The sequence below is a fragment of the Papaver somniferum genome, chromosome 4 (assembly GCF_003573695.1).
Source record: "Papaver somniferum cultivar HN1 chromosome 4, ASM357369v1, whole genome shotgun sequence".
NCBI lineage: Eukaryota > Viridiplantae > Streptophyta > Magnoliopsida > Ranunculales > Papaveraceae > Papaver > Papaver somniferum.
The window spans coordinates 125,428,010-125,448,496 of record NC_039361.1 but is presented as its reverse complement, the minus strand read 5'-3'; the positions used below and the strand labels follow the sequence as shown (position 1 = coordinate 125,448,496).

Sequence of the window (20,487 nt, the reverse complement as noted above, 5' to 3'; positions counted from 1 at the left end):
TAAGTCTGGTTTATCAATTGGTTCATGTTCACCTTGATTTATCAAAAGACGGAACAAAACTCGTAGTTTTTTCTGCGTGAGATAGATTTATCTATTACCGTAGACTTTTCTGTGTGATACAGGTTTGTTTATTAAAGTCTTCGACTTTGGGTCGTAGCAACTCCTAGTTTTGGATGAGATCAACTAAGGGAATCAAGTACGTAGCATCTGATGGGATCAGAGACGTAAGAGCATAACTGTACCTTGGATCAGTGTGAGATTGATTGGGGTTCAACTACAGTCCAGACCGAAGTTAGTTTGTAGTAGGCTAGTGTCTGTAGCGGCTTAATATAGTGTGTGTTCAATCTGGACTAGACTCGAACAAGTGATTGATACTTGAACATTGGTCTTTGGTATCGTTCAAGTGATTTCTCTCGTATTCAATTAGACTCGCAAATTTCTATTTGTTTGAGTAAGTATTGAATCGAGAAAGAGAGATATAGCTCTTTGATATACTTTTATTAAGATTGAGTCTGACTGTCTAGTTGATTCTCTTAAAAGTATATTGGAGTTAGTCCATACAGATTGCTAAGCGAAATATTGGGTGTGGTTGTTATACCCCCGCGTTTTCGGAGATCCCTAATTTCGGTGACGAGTTTTATCGCTTTACTGAATTGATTGATAGTTACCCTAGTCCTTAGGCAAATGACGATCTCGTTTTCTTAGTGAACGGTGTTGTTTTACTCCGTCTTGATTATGATTATTTGTCGGAAGAAGAGGCTACACACACATTTAGTTGTAAGCCTGGTCATGTTTTGAGTTTGAGTTTGAATAGTATTGGTAAACCTTCGGTGCAAGCTTATAACATAGATAGGACAACTCGTCAAATAGATTTCGACCATGGCGTCCCTGTTCGTAAAGGACTACCTTCCATAGAGAGAGTACGGCGTGAAATTGGCATTGTAATTGGACTCACGAGAAAATTTCCTTTTGACTGAGCTCAAAGAACTTGTCACATATCATCCAAGGCTCAACAATATTAGAAAGAACAACTGATCAGAGTACAAAACCTTTTGCAGGGGATTCCGGCGGATGATGTAGTTTTTGTAGTTCATGAAGCAATCCTTAAGCGCGCGTCTCCTAACTCCGAACAAGTAAGTATCAAGTAATTTGATTAATCTCATTGGTAGCATAACCTTTCATAATACTAATGCTTTTATGTCCAGGTTGTCCGTTCCGTTCGTACTCGAAGTGAAATAAGTTCTCAGAACCACGAAAAATTGAGGTTAACAGAATTGTGAATGAACTTGAGATTGTTGATGCTGGTACCTCTCCTTCATCAGGCGTTAATACTCCACCGGTAAGTTTTATTTATTATAATTACTCATTTAGTTCCCATGCATATTTTTTTAACTACCACATGCATAGGTTTAGTCGTTTTTGGCTAGAATTCTAGAAACAAACTTCAGATTTGAGACATCTGAGGGGAATTATTACAGATTCTTCATACAGATTCGGATTTGAGTGCCTGACCCCTACTTTTTTACGAAAAAAATTAATCTATCCAATGCAAAAAGAAAGTCTTGATTACTAGCTCGTTAGGTCAGTCTAAACTCTGTGTACATTTGGCTTCAGGAATCCCGTATAGAATTTCTTTTCAGATTGCGTCTACTTCGGTGTTGGGGACACATCTCCTATCTCGTTTGTCCGTTTGAGGTACCCTTTTGGTATGTTGTTGTAAGACCTAGGAGAATATATTTTCTTCACGAAGGATCACCAAATTGTTTATGGATTACCGCCAGTTTTCATGTCTTCGTGATGCAGTGTACAATAATCCGACTCCCATGAGGATTCCTTGTCCTGTTTGGATTCTTGACATAACCCAATGCTGTGGAAACGTCCTTTAGAGTATCATAACCTTATTTTCCATCTTTAGATCAGTATTAGTCGTGATTTCGGCTTCCATAGGCCATAGGCATGCACATCCTTAGGTTTTACATTTATACCCTTTGTTGGTAAAAAGAACGTATTTTATTGATTCTTCGTGAAAGGGTGACACCGAAACGAATCCATGAGAATTATTATAGAAATGATCTGGACTTATTGAGAACAAAACAATGATACGAATTTAGGCATGAGGGTAGGCTTCGTCTTTTTTTCTAGATATAAATCATTCCTTGTACTGCAGGCACATACCATGGGTACTTCTCAAGAGACGATTATTGATAATGGGGCGGATGATATTTTCCTAAACAAAGAATCGAGTGTGCAGCAGTCCCTGGTTATTAGTAATCCTGATGGATAATCAAAAAGATGTGAGGCATAACATAGGAGCATAGTTGTTTATCCTATTGTTGGTGCTGACTTTGTGGGCTCTTTTACCCTTCTGAAACCGAATGAGACATTGGTGGGGGGGTTTTGGCGTTGCAACCAAATATGCCGATATGTACCGGTTGATTCGGCAAAGATATGGTCGTATTGCTATAATGGAGATAATAACTTATGCTGCTCATACCACGATCGAAATAGTTAACAACTTGTTGGAGATCCTTGATGCAATAAGGGACTTGACTCTGAACAACATCCCTTCTGGTTACTTCATAGATCTTGAAAATATTGTGATCACTTTTGAAATCTTCTCCTAGAGTGGAAACACTAACTTGGATGCTAAGGAAAAAGAGTTAACGAAAACATGTCCTACTAGGAGAATATATTGCATCCGAATCATGTCCTGAATCCGAATCATATCCAGTCCCCAGACGGGATGTTTTCCTTCAACCATGGAGTTTTCTAAGCCTCATATTCTAAACTAACGACTTTGTTATTCCCATAAGAAAGACTCACCACATATCCGACTGCTTTCAGTAGCGATGGAAGTAAAGAATTCCCCCTTAGAATCATACTACTGCGTGAAACTGTTGCCTTTCTTGTTACGCAGGTAACTTGGAGTAAAAACCTTTTCTTATGGTTCTTAAAACCTCCCTTGAGACGCGCGGGGATGGGAGGTGATCAACTTCTTGAATAGATGGCTACGTAGGGAGAGGAGTACGGTACATCCGACTAAGAGGGTCTGAAATAATATTGAGGATAATCATTTCACAATCTAGAGCATAAGGCGAGGGTGATATAACTGGCCGTAAAATCGTGTCCTCTGGTTATCATGTCTGACTCTGACACATGGGAAAGCTTGTCGAGCCGGTCTTTTTGAGAGAAAAAGGTTTTGACTTTGAGAACTGCTAGGAGTGTCAAGATAAGTAGTTTATGGCCTGATTAAAGAAGAGTTACGGTCTTGGATCCCTTCCTTGTTTAATTCACTGAAAATATCCGGTTGTGATTGTATGTCGAGCGGTGGAGTGTTTATCGGGTTGGTATAGCTGGAGACTCATCGAGACTTGGTTGTACAATTGCCAGGACTCCTCTTCTTTCCGACGGGAAGATGTTGAGATGACATATCGACCAGCGACTTCGCATATTCGGATAAGTATGAGCTTCGCTCGAGTGTCGTCTTGGAATCTAGTCTCGTTCTGGTCATGATCCTCTGAAGCAGGAATGATAACATGATATATATTGGCTGGTGGTTTATAACCCTAGCGGCTCTGTAACGCTTTTGACAAGGTCATGAATTTTTTTGGAGCCCTTCCAAGTGTTCGTTGATTTTCATCCTGTAAACGACGAAAATACAAATCCGACAGAAAAAGAACTAGGGAAATCGGATATGGAATGAAAGAGTTATAAATAAAATAGTAAGGTAAGGTAAACTTTCCGAATCCCCTGTGATCAGGTTGAGGGCCCTTCACCTAAACGAATTTTGGACTAAATATTCGTCGGAATCTCCAAGTTTAGAGCGTCATCTGGTCCTTGAGAGTGATAAGGTCGGTTGGATGGTTTCTCCTTTGCTCTGTCGCGTTCGTAATGAGCTTTATCTTCTCCGGTAAGGTCGATTGCAGGAAAGATCCCGTCAGTGCTATTCTTAGCAGTTTTAGTACTCCTGAAAAAGCGGGGGTACAACACCCACACCCAATATTTAGCTTAACAATCTGTATGGACTAACTCCAATATACTTTAAGAGAATCAACTAGACAATCAGACTCAGTCTTAATAAAAGTATATCAAAGAGTTATATCTCACTTTCTCGATTCAATACTTACTCAAGCAAATAGAAATCTGCAAGTCTAATTGAATACAAGAGAAAACACTTGAACAGTACCAAAGACCAATGTTCAAGGATCAATCAATTTCAATCAACAACCAAAGGTTGGATTTCCCAATTGATCGATTCAACGCACAACCTGTGATATTTCAATTATATAACAAAATATAATGAGAAAAAGAAATAACACAGACACCGGAAGTTTTGTTAACGAGGAAACTGAAAATGGAAAAAACCCCGGGACTTAGTCCAGATTGAACACACACTGTATTAAGCCGCTACAAACACTAGCCTACTACAAACTAACTTCGGTCTGGATTGTAGTTGAACCCCAATCAATTTCACACTGATCCAAGGTACAGTTGCGCTCCTTACATCTCTGATCCCAACAGTATACTATGCACTTGATTCCCTTAGCTGATCTCACCACAACTAAGAGTTGCTACGACCCAAAGTCGAAGACTTTAATAAACAAATCTATATCACACAGAAAAGTCTGCGGTAATAGATAAGTATGTCTCCCACAGAAATACCTACGAGTTTTTGTTCCGTCTTTTGATGAACCAAGGTGAACATGAACCAATTGTAACCCAGACTTATATTCCCGAAGAACAGCCTAGAAAAATAAATCACCTCACAATAATCTTAATCGACCAGCAAAACAAGATATTGTGGAATCACAAACGATGAGACGAAGATGTTTGTGACTTCTTTTATCTTTCCTATCGGAGAAATCAATCTCAAGTCAATCTTACAATTGTACTTAGTACGATAGAAACAGAAAGATCAGATCACGCAACTACAAAGAAAATAGTTGGTTCTGGCTTCACAATCCCAATGAAGTCTTCAAGTCGTTAACCACTAGTGGAAATGGGGGTTAAAATGACCCAAAGAATCGACCCTCATTGACGGTCAACGGGCCGTTGACCAGTCAAGACGGTCCTAGCTGTGATAAATTACCGGAACACATCCCAGTGTGCTATTAACGGTCATTCCATAAACTTTTTAATTACCCCTATGTCCCCGATTCATGGACCGACACCACGACCGCTAGACTCAGTTGATTCAGTGCTAATTTTCTCGCACGGGAAATCTAACTTGTTTCCCACCATTCCTCACCTCGTTATTATCGGTGATATATATCTCCCATTCTCTCTCTCCATTAGTTTCATTCACAGCTCCTCTCTATTATTCATTCACAGAGAAAAATGAAAACCACCCAAAATTTCTTCTAGCTCCTCTCTCAGAACTCATCCATTGATGACGAATTAAGCCCTTAAATAAGAAACCTTCACTAAGATTAAACTTTTACATATCTCCTCACGGTAACTGGTTGGAGGAGGGGGCTCAATTCCTCAGAAATCCCGTACTGCCTTGGGGACATATGAGCTTCTGGGGAGCTACTGTCATTACAAGCTTGGTTAGTGCAATACCTCTTAATCGAGCAGCAGTTAGGTTTAATTTTTAAAATCACCAGGTACAGGTATACAGTTAGGATTTTTGATTGAAGTTTTCTTGTTCTTCTCCTTTTCTTTTAACAATAATTGTTCTATTGTTTGATTTCACGTAAATCTCACGAGCTTAGTTGTAGTTCATATCTTCCTCAGGCAAGTTAGGGTTTTGAATTCAATTTTTTTTTATTATTGGTCGATTTTGTTCATGGGGTACAATAATTGTTCTTTTGGTTGATTTCAGGTTAATCTCAAGAGCTTAATTGTAGTTCATATCTTCCTTAGGCAAGTTAGGGTTTTGGATTCAATTTTTTTTTAATTGGTCGATTTTGTTCATGGGGTTTAGCAATAATTGTTCTTTTGGTTGATTTCAGGTTAATCTCAAGAGCTTAATTGTTGTTCATATCTTCCTCAGGCAAGTTAGGGTTTTGGATTCAATTTTTTTTTTCTCTTTTTCTTTTAGTGGTCGATTTTGTTCATATGGGTTTAACCACAACTGTTTTATTGGTTGATTTCAGGTGGATCTGACAGCTTAAATTGAAGTTCAGAAATTTCAAGAGGTATACCTAATTTTTTTTGATTTGGATGATAATTTTTTGGTTTATGAGTTTGAATCTAGTGTATGGATCACATATTAGAGTCAGTTAAGTGATATTGTTGATTCTGTTGTTAGTATGGTTAAGTGATATTGTTGATTCTGATTTGGATAATAATTTTTAGTATGGATCACGTTTTAGTTTTAATCTTGTTGAACAGAATCATGTTTTAGTGTTGTTGCTGTTGTTAGTATAGTTTTACTTTGTTCTTCCTTTTGGAAATTTGCATTGTTAATATTAGTTGTTGCTGTTTTAGTTGATGGATTAATAATATGTTATTCAATTTTGAGCATAATAATCTTTTTTAATTAGTTCCTTCTGTTGGATGATTTATGATTTCTGATTGTTGTTCAAAATGATTTTGTAGTAGATAACTATGCCGAGACATCCTCTTACTAGTAGCAGTCGATCTCGGCCTGCAAGAACCAGGTCTGCAAGTACTACTCCAAGTGCATCTCCTTAGACGGCGGCTTTGCTCAATTCACAAGGGTCCCCATCAACTGATAGTGGTCACATTGCTGCAAGTACTACTCCAAGTGAAGATCATTGGCCGGGGGCTTTGCTCAATTCACAAGGGTCCCCATCAACTGATAGTGGTCACATTGCTGCAAGTACAAGCGAATGGAGTCGTCATCGTGTGTCTTTGTCAGATGGTGATCATTCTCCGAGACATGGTAATGAGAATCAGGCTGAAGGAGATTGATGGCATGAGGCTGTGCATCGACCAAATAATGAAGCTGCAAATAATGAAGCTGCAAATACGGAGGAAAGCGGGATTAATGGTAACACAACATTGTATTTCAGCTTTTTTTATGTCATTATTATAATATGTTATCAAGTTCTAATTTGTTTCTGTTTTCTGCAGATGGTCACCTATTGGAGATAAAGTTCAATTCTATGGGAAAACCAATTGAAGATGGTTCTAAGAAATATGCTACCAGGGTTGGAACAATAGCCAGGAGTATTGTCCCACCATATCACAAACATTTGAGAGATGTTCCTTTGGTTCTTTAAGGAAGAAATCTGGAGAGCCATCAAGAATGAATATAGGGTACCTGAAATCATCAAATCCAAGGCTCTAAGGATGGCAAACAAATCATGGAAGAACAAAAAGACTACCCTAAGGAAGTGGTGTGATCAATTTATTACCGTTGCTGAGAGAAAGAATAACAGACCAAATGGTGTGAAGAGAGAGGATTGGGATAAATCTGTGAACTTGCATGATTCGGAAGCTGATAAGATACTAAGGGAGATAGGGAAGGAATCAAGGAAACTTCTGAAAGCTTTACATACTACTGGAAGGGATGGTATTTCACGCCGTCGACATGTTATGGAACAACAATCTCCAAATGGTAGTGTAAGTCGATCTGTTGTGTACTTGGCTACACATGTTTACAAAGAAATACCTCAAGAAGCACTTGAATTAATGGACCCCAACTGTTATGAAGTAAAATGCAGAGAATATGTTGTAAGTTCAAGTTTCTTATTTGGTTTTCATTCACTATATCATATATTATTCTTTGTTGGTTTTCTTTGCAATTTTTTTTCCGCTTACATACAATCTGATATGCTTTGCAGGCACAAGTAAGAGAGCTTAATGAAACTGAGCAGTATAGAGATGAAACCCATTTGGACAGAGATGCAGTTGCCAAGGTGAGTTCACATGAATTTGTGTTGTTTCCCAAAAAAAATAAACTTGTTACTTGCTAGCTAGCTAACTGATTTTGTTTACTTCTTTGTAGGTGTTTGGAGTTGATGATAGAGGTTGTGTTCGAGGAATGGGAGGTGGGATATCCAAGACTGAACTAATTGCTTCTGAAGTTCCTAGGGAGCAGTTAAGACAGCAAGTGTTGAAGACTAGAGTTGTAGAAGATCGGGTCCGTAATCTCAAAGAAACTGTTGAGACACTAATGGTCGGTCTAAGTTGCAATTCTAACCCCAGTAATTTTAATGCTCAGGTAATAACATTCTATAACTAGTTTTTAATTTGCAACTCATTAACATTGTTCTAACCTCTTTGTCTAGTAGCAAAAGGAAATATTCATTTTTACTTAAAATCTTGGTATGCGAGTGCTCAGTGTGCAAAGTGCTTTCATCTACCAAATGTCATTTTATTTACAAAATTACAATATCATTAGTTACTTGGTATGCAGTGCCTATGTTTATGCCACTAAGATTTGTAGTTTACAATTAAATGAACTCTTTGCCAGATTGTATGATTTATATGGGTTTTGTAAATCTAAGTGGCATTAATAACTAGTGGTGATTTTGCTTAATTCTTATTTGTGTGCTAGGGAGCAATTAGATGAATAACTTGGTGGATATGGGTGTGTAAAAATTAGTTGAAGTATGTTACACAGTGAGATGACATTGGACATGGATGCAACATATATACTTACATATTTGTATTCATCTACTTTTGATTGGTTGTATTAGCCATAATAGATGTGTTGATTGTTAATAATAGTTTGGACTCAAGAGTATGTTCTGTGTACATGGTGTTGTTTCCATTCTCATAAACCATCTATTTTCTGTACACCAGTATAATATTATTTCCATATTGGATGTGCTTATCATCTGCAGGGTATGAATGGTGGTGGTTGTCAACCAGCTGGATCTCAGCGGGTAATTCTGAAGAACATGAGAAAGAGAACTGTTGCAGTAGGCTATATATTTACCAATAGGCCTCCAATAGATGATGAATTTCATTTGGTCCTCATTGATGAAATATGTTTACCTTCTGAGAGTCTCTGTGAAGGTGATGGAACATTTAGAGATGTTTCCGCAGGTGGTGCTGCCTTTTAATGAATTTGGAGTTCTGGTTCTATGTGGAGGTTTGAGACTTTTTTTTGGGTATATATATACATGGTTGGTATACATGTAAGTTTTTCGGATATATTACGTACTCGGAAATATATGTAACTAGTTATGGGAATATCTTTTTTGAGATGCAAGTATTTTGGGTTAGACTTGCAAGTTTGTATGGTTTTGAGTCTCATCTTCTTCTTTTTTGTGATGAAGAAGAGATTCAAAACATGTAAAGAAGTGTCTTGCAATGGATATGTAGATTCAGCAAGTTTCAGAGCCCTGCTTTTATCTAATGAATATATTAGTATCAATGTTGTTCAGTTTTTAACATTTTTTGAATTTTATTCAATTGTTCCAATCTACCAAATATATCAAAGCTTTCAACTTCATTTTTCAGTCTTCTAGTCAATAATTCTTTGCACAAACTTCAGATGTGTACTTATGATCCAAATTCTTAGAAATGGCAGATAAATGGTAGATACACAATCTCTTTACCATACAGAAATTGCAGTCCCGACTCTTTAGAATTAGTACTATGAAGAGGACTTCCATTCAGCTCAGTCAGTTACAAACCTGACTCATTTCAGACAAAAGCTGCTGAGAGGCGATTCAGCCCATTCAGCTGAGTCAGTTATAGATCTGACTCGTTTTAGACCACAAACTTCTTATCTAGAAAAAAAGGAAATCTCGATCTCTCATAAACTTATCTCTTTTCTTTCCTTACTCTCTCTCATTGTTTATTTCTGCAAACTTTCTCAGGCAATATCAATTCTCATCGGATTGTATCATCGAATTGATATACAGCATTGTAATTCATAACAAATTATGAGGTAGCCAAGGTCATTATTCCGCGAAAAATTTATTAAGCTTTTAACTCTAACTTGAGAGGATTTATGAAGTGAAGAAACAATGATTTGTTTTCAGAACTCAACAGATCAACAATCTCATAAGGTAAATTCTTAATTCTAAGTTAAAATTTGTCTGGGTTTACTAATTTGAATTTCAGTTGGAAAATTTTGGTTAGTATACCCTAGGATTTGAGTTTTAACTGATTTATGTGTATGTTAAATTTGGGGGTTTTGCTTAATTAGGTCAAAATAAGTAATTATTTTATGAATATGATGAGTAGTATCTTGTTCTAGGATTCGATTAATCTTCTCATCATCATCATCATCATAGTTTTGTTAATTCGGTTTAAAGAATGGATCCTAACATTGTTGCAAACCAAAGACTCTGACTTTAAAACTGTATTTAAGTTTATTTGTTTGGCGATGAATGATATGTAGAATCAGATCAGTCATGACTATACTATTGTTTTGCTTTTTTTATTTTGACCTTAGAGGTAAGGACTTTGAAAAACAACGACAAGTTTCGACAAGTTTAAATACAGTTTCTTCTTGATCTTGTCAATTTAATAGTACAGATGCAAGAATTCTAAACAAAGATCTAGTACTACCAGTTACAGCTTCATACACAGAGAAATACCTCTTCTCTTGCAATGCCCATAGAATTGATATGCAATCACCTAATCCTACAAAAACTTCTGAAACAATACTAGTACTCATTTATGAAATGTGATATCGAAGTATCGAGCTCTTCTTCTTCTCTATATACTATGACAAATGAAGAAGATAAAGAAACAATCTTTATAGAACAATTCAACAAAATGTAGTGCTGTCTGTGTATGTACATACAGATACTTCTTTGAAATCGCGCGATTTGGACATCAAAGTTTTGATTAGTTATTGCAGAGAAATTTGTTGGGAGTTTCTAGGATGCTTCCTTTTCTTGATATTCTTTTTTTCTATATAAGAGTGTTGGCTACGACGGTTTCCTGAAATCTATAAGGAACTTAAGAAACCAACAGATTTCAAGAAACTGATCAACAACGACACCTAAATCTGAAAATAAAATATCATAAATTAAAAATATGTAGGACTAGTTGTGAATTTGTATATTGTGATTGGCTAAAAAGGAGTTGCGAATTCCACTTACCTTGTGATTTCTTATCTTCTTCTTGGACATTTAGAAGTTGACCCATGCTGGCGTAATGGTGTTGAGAAAAATGTATTACTAACTGCCGAACATGATTAACCTTTCTACTTGTGATGATATTCATAAATAATTTAGCCCTTTTTTTTTGTGGGTTCTGATTTGCGTATGCCCTGTTTTGCAGATGTTTCGACGTCGTGTAACTACTCCAAGTAAAGAATGGATGACTACACCCAAGGGTTCACCTCGATGGATTAAAGGTGTTCAATCTTTCATCCAATTTACAGCAGAGAGTCTTGGTGTAGGTATCAAAGAATTTCGATGTCCTTGCATGAAATGTAAGAATTTTGGTAGTTTACCAAAATCTCTAGATGATGTACATGGGGATATCCTTGATAATGGGTTCTTACTGTCATACCGAATACAGATCCATTATGGAGAGCAATCTCGGGTGAATAATGTTAATGCTCCCACCTTACCTGCAAATAATATTGTGAATTATGTTGTTGTGTCTCATTCGAAAATATGTGACTTGTTCAATGAGGCGCATGGAGGTGTACTTGGTCTTGATACCGCTGCAGAATGTCTTAATGATCCTGATCACCTGTCGGCTGCTACTGTTGAAGATTCTTCTGGTGGCAATGTACAAGATAAGGCTACTGTCAATTGCAAAAAGAGGTTGAAGGATGCAGTGCAACCCTTATTTCCAGGTTGTGGTTATGAATATACAAAACTGTCAGCAACAGTTGAGTTGTTAAGTATGCAGGCAAGGTATCAATGTTCTGATGTTTTCATGACAGAGTTATTGGGATATATGAAAACTATTTTACCAGCTGGGTACACGTTACCATCTACTTGTAGTAAAGCTAAGCAGATGATCAAGCCATTTCAGTTGCCGGTGCAAATTATTCATGCTTGTATTAACGATTGTATTCTCTATTGCAAGGGGTATGCCAATGATGATAAGTGTCCTAAATGTGGTGAAAGTATATGGCAAAAACCACTAGAAGGGAGTAGTCCAACTGCTAAAAAGGTTCTGGTGAAGAGACTGAGGTATTTTCCGGTCACGGAAAGGTTACAACGGATATATGGCACCGGGTGGATTGCTGAGTTGATGACATGGTATGTTAAGGTTCAAGAAAGTGCTACACACATGAGACATCCGGTGGATTCTGCACAGTGGAAGGAGATTGATAAGAAGTGGCCTGAGTTTGCTTCAGAAAAAAGAAATGTTCGTCTAGGATTAGCAACATATGGTTTTAATCCTTTTGGAATGATGAGCACGCACAGTACTTGGCCTGTTATGATTGTTTGTTACAACATTCCACCATCTGAATGCACGGCAAAGGATTTCACAATGTTAACCCTGCTGATTCCTGGTCCACTTGGTCCCAACCATAACATTGATGTTTATTTGCAGCCACTGATCGACGAGTTAAATGAGTTATGGTCACTTGGAGCGGTAACCTACGATGCACATACGAAGACTGACTTTACAATGAGAGCAATGTTGTTGTGGTGTATACATGACTTTCCTGCGTATACGCATGTTTCTGGTTTGCGAACTTCTGGAAAATATGGTTGTCCTGTGTGTGGAGAAAATACAGAGGCATTTTTTCTAAAATGCGGTTCCAAATTTGCTTATATGGGTCATAAAAGGTTTCTAAGAGATCGGTTTCACCCTTACAGAAAGAAAACATCCCAATTCAACGGAAGAGAGGATTTAAGGGTTGCACCAAGACGTTTGAGTGGCGGTGAATTGTTCCACAAGACAGCAACTGCAGATAAAAAATTTGGGAAGTTGGTAAAGCGGCCTGCCGTTGATTCTCCTTGGTCAAAGAGGTCAATCTTTTTTCAGCTCCCGTATTGGAAGGTAAATTTTACATCTCCTTGGCCTCATGATGTCTGCAAAACTCAGTCAGAGCAAAATCTTTCCCTACTTTAGTGTAATATGTTTTGTTGTTTGTTATTTTTTTCTAATGTCTAACTTAATCTTATTAGTTTCTACAAATCCGGCACAATGTGGATGTCATGCATGTAGAAAAGAATTTTGCAGCGAATCTGTTTGGAACTTTTATGTGTCATAAAGATAAGTCTAAGGATGGGGCTCCAGCACGAAGAGATTTAAAAATGCTAAACTTAAAGCCTAGCCTGTGGTTGACGGAAATGAATGGAAGAGACATACTCCCTCCTGCACCTTATTGGATGTCTAAGAAAGAAAGGGAAGTTATTTGTAAAACTTTCAGCACACTTAAAGTTCCAATTAGTTACAGTGGGAATTGGAAAAAAAAAGTATGCTTGAAAGAGTTCCAATTGAAGGGTCTAAAGTCGCACGACTATCACATCCTTATGCAGGGTTTAATGCCTATTTTCTTAATGCATTGTTTCAAAAAACAGAAGCCTTTGCGCGAGGCATTTAGAAACTTGTCGTTGTTTTTCAAAGTCCTTACCTCTAAGGTTATTGAACGTGCTGAGCTTCGTGTAATGCATGATCGTGTCGTGGAGTCCTTATGCGTGTTTGAAATGTATTTCCCTCCTGCATTTTTTGTTAGTATGACTCATGTTGTCGTACACTTGGCAGAAGAGGCATATCAATTGAGGCATGTTCAATTTAGGTGGATGTACCCTTTCGAGAGGTACAATCCTTTAGTCACTTGTATTCTTTTGCTTTATTCTTTTATCAACTCAGTAAACTTACAAATACTTGTTTACCAATTGTATGTGCAGGATGATGAGAGTCTACAAGGTTCTTGGTCGCAACAAAAATTATATAGAAGGCTCTATTACAAAACAGTATGAGGTTAATGAAGGAGCGCGCCATTGCGCCGAGATCCTTCCCGATGCGAAGCGAAAGTCTTTTAAGTGTCGTGGAAAGATAGAGAAGCCCTGTGATGCTTATGAAGGTCCATACCCAGTTGGTTCGCAAGGAAAATCATGTTCATTAACCAACTTACAGTATGAACAAATTCGTTTGTGGATATTGAGACACGCAGATGAAAATACTGAATGGGAAGCGTAAGTGAAACCTAAGTTTATTTCTCTTACAATCATTTCATTACACTGTAAAAAGTAACCTTCTAACTTTCGCTTATGGTGTTTTATTGTTGGATTTGTTAACTGTTTTAGGTTCTAATATGCGACGTGTACGTAATGAGTTACTTTCCAGCTAACTTTCATGATATGCACGCCTTCTTCTTTTAAATTTATTGAGCCTTGTAGCGTCTAGACAACTGATTCTCACTGCATATGAGTAAACTCTCTTTTTCACTGCACACCTCCTTGTAGCAATTGAAGCAGCATTCTTAATCTTTCTTTATAGAACCTATCCCATTTTTCTTAACTGATAGACATAATGTTTGAATAATCCTATGCAGTATCTGTATCATGTGGATAGGAAGTGTTCCATTGTGGAATTAAATTATGCAGACCTAGATGGAAACTTATAAGTTAATTGTTAATTTGTTTTTGAGAATCATTCCTCTCTTTGGTCACCAAGGCTAAATTAACGCAGAGCATAAATCATCACATTTTAACGCCGCCTTCTTTCATTTTCGAAATTCAGCTAATCATCACATTTACACTTTAAAAAGTAACCTTCTAACTTTCGCTTTATTTCCTTTTCTTTATTTTTTATGTGGCAGGAAATACGCTATATATCTTCGCAACTTTAACCAAAGTCGTATGGGAAGGATGAAGTGTTTGGACTACATTCCGTGGCTATAGGAACAACTTGCAGGCAATTCCATGACAGATTTCAGTAGGCTGGCAATTGGTCCTTCCTTCTCGGCAGTTTCGTATAACGCTTTATTAATGGATATCTTTTCTACATAAACCGATGCAGAAAAAGGTTTTATTACACAAAATAGTGGAGTTACCGTGGATGCGTGTACCAGTTTCAGAGCAAGTTCGAGAGATACTAACCTTGTCGATGATGATACTACATACTACGGAATTTTGCAAGATATATTTGAAGTGGACTACGGAGTTTTCTCAGAAGCTGTTTTTAACTGTCATTGGGTGCGAATGGAAGACAAAGTAAAGGGATCATATGTGGATCGAGATACAAACTCAAGGTTTGTCAACTTCGAAAGGTTTATGAGGAGCTCAAGAGAAGCCGACGAGCCATTCATCCATGCTTCTCAAGCTAGACAAGTTTTTTACTGCCAAAATGTGACAAGGAAGCATTGAAATTTGGTTTTGGAATCTCCAATAAGATCACACCCCAATAAGAATGCTTATGAAGATCCATTTGTCTTTACTGGAGCCGCGAATGAAGCTCCATCAATTTCGACAACTGTTGGAGATGATGAGTATTGGAATGGAGATGCTCAGGCCAATGATGAGTATTGGGATCAATATGCTAAGGTAAAAACTGTTATTCAATTCCCTGTTTAGTTGCTTTTTTCTTTTTACCTTTTTTATGTACATGGAGATTTGAACATTGATTCAACTCTTGATGTTGGCAGGAAATTACCTGAATGTGGATTGTGGCATATATGCAATCATGTAGACAGTTACACCTAATTACAGAAAGGTAAACCTTGTCTCTTAAATCAATTTACAATGAATCAGTTACTTTTCCTGCCATAATTTTGAAAGTTAGAAGAGCAAGGAAATAGGAAGGCATTATATTGTTAAGTAAATGATATAATCTTGATTTCTATAAGGCACGCATGCCTGCGAAGAACATCGTATGGCATTTTTCTTGAACTAGTACTATTACAAACAAAAAAGAACTTAGTAACGTGGATGGTGAATTCTAGGGTCCCTATGCTTGTTTGACACCAAATTTAGTGCAAGTTCTGAAATTGTTTTCTTAGTTTAGTTTTGTCTATGTCATAGTGTATCACTTACTACCAAATGAGCTTGAGATGGATTGACGCGTGTCATCCTAAATTTTATTGAAGTAGTTTATAGAGTGCAAAAGTAGTTTATAGAGTGCTCTATACTTTCTGAACTGTTTATATTTCAGTTGCACTCTATGCTGCAAAAGTAGTTTATAGAGTGCTCTATACTTTCTTTCTCCACTGGTTACCATGCTTCACTAGTAATTCAAAATTCTTTTGTTAGAATTGTGTGAAATTGAACTGATCCTGAGGTGCAGTGGTAGCACATAATGAGCTTGTATTTGTAAAAGTCAAAGAACCAATAATATGATCTTATCCTTATAAATGGTAATGAATGAAAACATGGGTTTACTGAGGGAAGCTCCTAAACATGTTGAAAATAGTTGTTAGTTGTCTAAAGAGACCCCCACCTTGCTCTTAGTTCAGTACAAAGGACTTGCTATTACAATTTGTCTATCTCATCATATTGCTGCTGCCGCTTGCTTGTATTCGTTAAATTTGATGAATATATTGGCAGATTTATTTCCTGTTACAGTGTTTAAAATTGTTTAGTTCTTTTGGTTATTCATCTTGGGGCCTCTCTGCAATTTTGCTGATGGATTTGTCTATGCAGGTACGCCATTATGAAGTAGGAATAACTTCTTCATCATCATCGGATTTTATAATTTTGCTTTTCAATCAATATTAGTTCATCGTTTTGTAATAGAATCCAAGAACTACATATTATACTGGTCAGAAATACGGATTTAATCCTTTGTGTAATTTGAAACCAATGAATCAATGAATGTTAAATTGAATCTTCATTTGTGTGCAAGGGTAGTTTGATTCTCATTTTTATTTGATTTGAAATTGGTTTTCATTTGATTTGAAATTTGAATTCTAATTTGAGTTTCATTTGATTCTCATTTGAGTTTCATTTGATTCTCATTTGATTTCTAATTTAAGTTTCATTTGAATTCTAATTAACTGTCATTTGGGTTTCATTTCTGTTTAATTTCAGATTTAGTCAGATTCTGACAAATTCAGTCAGGCCAGACAACCAATCTGAATCTATTTTTTTTATATTAAGTTTTATATCCATGACTGACTGAAGACATAAAGTTTTGACTGTTAACATCGTTCATTGATATAAGATTTTCAACGACCCCAGAGACACGTCATAGCTAAAAAAGATGCTCAAACAGCGACCCTTTCTTCGACTGACAAAGCAAGTCATAGATACGAGTTAAATGACTTGCTTTTTCAGTCGCGAAACTGCTGATTTCCACTAGTGAACCTACAGGGTCTCGGTAGAAACCTAAGGTTAAAAGAGAATCGACTCTAGCTTATACAACTAGTATCATACAGGAGGTATGGGGATTAGGTTTCCCAGTTGCTAGAGTTCTCCTTTATATAGTTTTTCAAATCAGAGTTTGCAATCTAAGTTACCTTGGTAACAAAGCATTCAATATTCACTGTTAGATGAAAACCTGATTAGATTCAAGCTAATATCTTTCAACCGTTAGATCGAAACTTAGCTTTTTACACACAAATAAAATGCACGTTTTACGTTTGTGTAACCGTACCCAAACATGTACATCTAGTGGGTTCAACAATAGTTAACCAAATGGTTAGCCATATGAGCACTTTCATATCAACCATATTCTTCTTTACCATAACTAGTTCAAATGACTCAAATGAACTAGTTAGAGAGTTGTTCAATTGCTTAGATATTATAGAAGTATACAAGTGTATATGGGGAAAACGGTTTACTGGTTTTCTAGGAAAGTGGAGAGTCGAGCGTGCAGTCGAGACTCCTCAACCGAGCGAACTACTGAACCTCACACAGATGCACCTCTGCAAAAGGGGTGCTTAGATTCGGGAAATCAATCTGTATGACTCCGTCCTAAACCAAGACAATGGTTGTTCCAGTGTCAATTCGGTCGCAAAGAGGGAGATGGGTTGATATGTATGAGGGAAGCTGAGAGTTGTGTGGAATCAGTGATGATCAAGGATTGTGGGTGTGTTGAAGGTTTCTGCAATATTGTTGAACTGCTTAAGTTGAGTTCTGTGAATAAGTTTATATCGATTTGTTGACGGATAATGATGATAATCGATGATTGATGATATCCTGATGTCCTCGATTTAGACTTATTTTTATTGCAAGAATGATGTACCATTGATCCCTGTAAGTGTGACGGTTTCTTGAGTGAAAGAGTGGGAAAGTGGGAGATCGTGGTAAAGTCAGTTCCATGTCGTGTGGAGACTTGACTGATCGTGCACCCACTACTTTGATAACTCCTTCAACCGTTTAACGACTTACGCACATTTCTCGTTGTGGATGAATCCACGTGCCGTAGACCGCCAGACCAAAACCCTAAGTGATATCCCCCCATTTGTGACGTGATTGATATTTCATGAATCGTGGAGTCTGCAAGGCAGACGTGTATTAGTTAGTCAGTTGTTGACTGATTTAGACTGTGAGTCTGGTTTTGTTGAATCGAGCATAAGTGGTGAATGCTCAGTGATTCATGGATTGAACATGTAGTTCTCTGAGATGTCAATGAATTATTGACTAGAGCGACTGAGCAAGTATTGCTCAACTCGACGAATTTGACAATTTTGGCGTGCAACTGAGCAAGTGTTGTTCAATTCAACAAAATACTTAATATTGATAATTTGACGTGCAATTGAGCAAGTGTTGCTCAATTCGACAAACTACTGATGAATTACTGAACATTGATGGTTGGATCAATATTCGAGCAACTGAGCAAGTATTGCTCAATTCGATGAATTATTTACTGGTGTCGTGACCCAATAAAATATTAATCAAAAATATTGGTGAATTACCGAATATTATTAATTTGGATGTTGATTACTGAATTAATATTATTTTGTGTTTGAACTTGCTCAGAACGGTGATTCGTGAAGCATTTGTTTGAAACCCTAATTTTTGATCAATCCTTCAACAATTGGTTAATTTGCTGAAAATTGGTCATGAGTGAAGAAGGACCGACCACATGGGATGATGAGTGTCCATGTGATGCCCGGTGCTCGAGTGAGCATTCACCAGGGATCTCAGTTTGAGAGTTGGTGAAAGAACGATGATTCAATGCCGGTTTCACCATTTTTTGAAATATTGTTGGGTTCAACATTAGGTGATAAAACCTTGGTGTGAGAGATGAGGACCGACCAAGAGGGCATGGGACCGGCTCTTGGTTGGTCGCGGGACCGGTTGTTGGTCATTTGGAGAATCCTCCAGTTGGTTGGAGAGAGTTCGGGCCCAGTATGAGCAATCGATCAAATTATGTCAGAATTATGAAAACATGTGGGAATGGATTTGTGCAAGCCCTAGGAATGACTTTGGTCGGTCATGGAGGCATGCACGTGTTGTCGTGGTGTCTGTGTTTCCATACTGAGAGTCTCAGTATTTTCTGATGCGCGTTCGAGCAACATAGTGAATTTTCAGAAGAGTTTCATCTCGACTGAGAATTCTTGATTTTTGTTGGGATGAGCATGTATGCTCAATTCATCAATATTTTGAAAATATTAAAATAAAAGTGTTTTAATATTTGAAATTGTCGTGATAGGATATCCAGTCGTATGACTATGTTGGCTTTTCGTTTTTCGTGATTTGAGCAATATTTGAGAAAATATGGAGAAATCATGAATTTTGCTCAAACCCGGGAGTTTCATGAATTGAGGAAAATAATAATTATGGAAAATTAGGGATTGCAAGGTGTGGGACCGACCATGGCTAGGGCATGGCCGGCCGACTAGGTTACCCGGTCCCGCACACCTTTTCCTATTTTACTAGTTTTCATGAATCCTTGAAGTTATGGAGAATCCTTGAAGTTATGGAGAATCCACGAGTTCTTGTCGAAACGGAGGAGTTTCGTGAGATTAGGGAATAATAATTATAAAAATCTAAGGATTGTGAGGTGTGGGACCGGCCATGGCTTAGGCATGGCCGGCCGGTTAGGTTGCCCTGTCCTGCAGACCTCTCTTTATTTTATAATATTATTTCGTGAATCCACGAAGTTATGGAGAATTCACGAGTTTTGCAAAAACAAGGAAAGTTGCTAAAACCAAGGAGTTTTCATGAGTTCACGAAATAACAAAAAATAAGGAAAATAATGGGAGAGGCACGGACCGACCATGGCTAGGGCAAGGCCGGCCGGACGGCATGTGGACCCGGCCCTGGGCGTCTCTTATTATTTTATTAATATTTATTGTTTTCTCCTGTTTTGCGAAGGATTCCTCATTATTTCATATTTTTGGACACTCGTTCGTGCATCCGGGTGCTCAGTCGTGCATCATTGTCGAGTACACTCGCACCATTTTTGTGGGGCTTACTCAGTGATGGTCCAGATGCCTGATTGTTGGGTATTTATTACTGATTTATGAAATTCAGTGGAGAATAATTCATGAAACTGAGTAATAAAATGAGTAGTTATTTATTATCAATCCATAAAATCAGCAGCGGATTGGACTATGGATTCAGAATAATAAAATGATAATTTCATCACCATCTCATGGAATAGCAGATTTGACCGTAAAATCGGAGTAATGAAATGAGCGGTGATATTACCATTTCATGGGACCGTGGTGATTCGACCATGAAATCAGAGTAATATCTATTACCATTTCATGAGATCAGCTGCGGATTCTATCATGAAATCGGA

General features: G+C 37.4%; 2 protein-coding genes across 3 annotated transcripts; both read left to right on the top strand.

Annotated features, from left to right (window-relative positions):
* The first annotated feature begins 5,289 nt into the window (after positions 1–5,289).
* LOC113276528 lies at positions 5,290–9,323 on the top strand. 2 transcript variants are annotated; one of them, XM_026526140.1, is made up of 7 exons: positions 5,290–5,606; positions 6,099–6,140; positions 6,547–6,958; positions 7,042–7,644; positions 7,755–7,829; positions 7,919–8,134; positions 8,760–9,323. In XM_026526140.1, exons 4-7 carry the CDS (start codon positions 7,171–7,173, stop codon positions 8,979–8,981), a joined length of 987 nt encoding a protein of 328 aa, XP_026381925.1. In that variant the 5' UTR covers positions 5,290–5,606; positions 6,099–6,140; positions 6,547–6,958; positions 7,042–7,170; the 3' UTR covers positions 8,982–9,323. The 2 variants fall into 2 exon arrangements, with proteins under 2 accessions (XP_026381925.1, XP_026381926.1); XM_026526141.1 differs by having other exon boundaries at positions 6,544–6,958.
* Positions 9,324–9,686: 363 nt separating this feature from the next.
* LOC113276527 lies at positions 9,687–16,637 on the top strand. The gene is made up of 7 exons (XM_026526139.1): positions 9,687–9,935; positions 11,161–12,849; positions 12,978–13,612; positions 13,704–13,991; positions 14,618–15,341; positions 15,443–15,510; positions 16,437–16,637. The coding sequence occupies exons 1-5, from the start codon at positions 9,894–9,896 to the stop codon at positions 14,697–14,699; spliced, it is 2,736 nt and encodes a 911-aa protein (XP_026381924.1). The 5' UTR covers positions 9,687–9,893; the 3' UTR covers positions 14,700–15,341; positions 15,443–15,510; positions 16,437–16,637.
* The last annotated feature ends 3,850 nt before the right edge of the window (positions 16,638–20,487 follow it).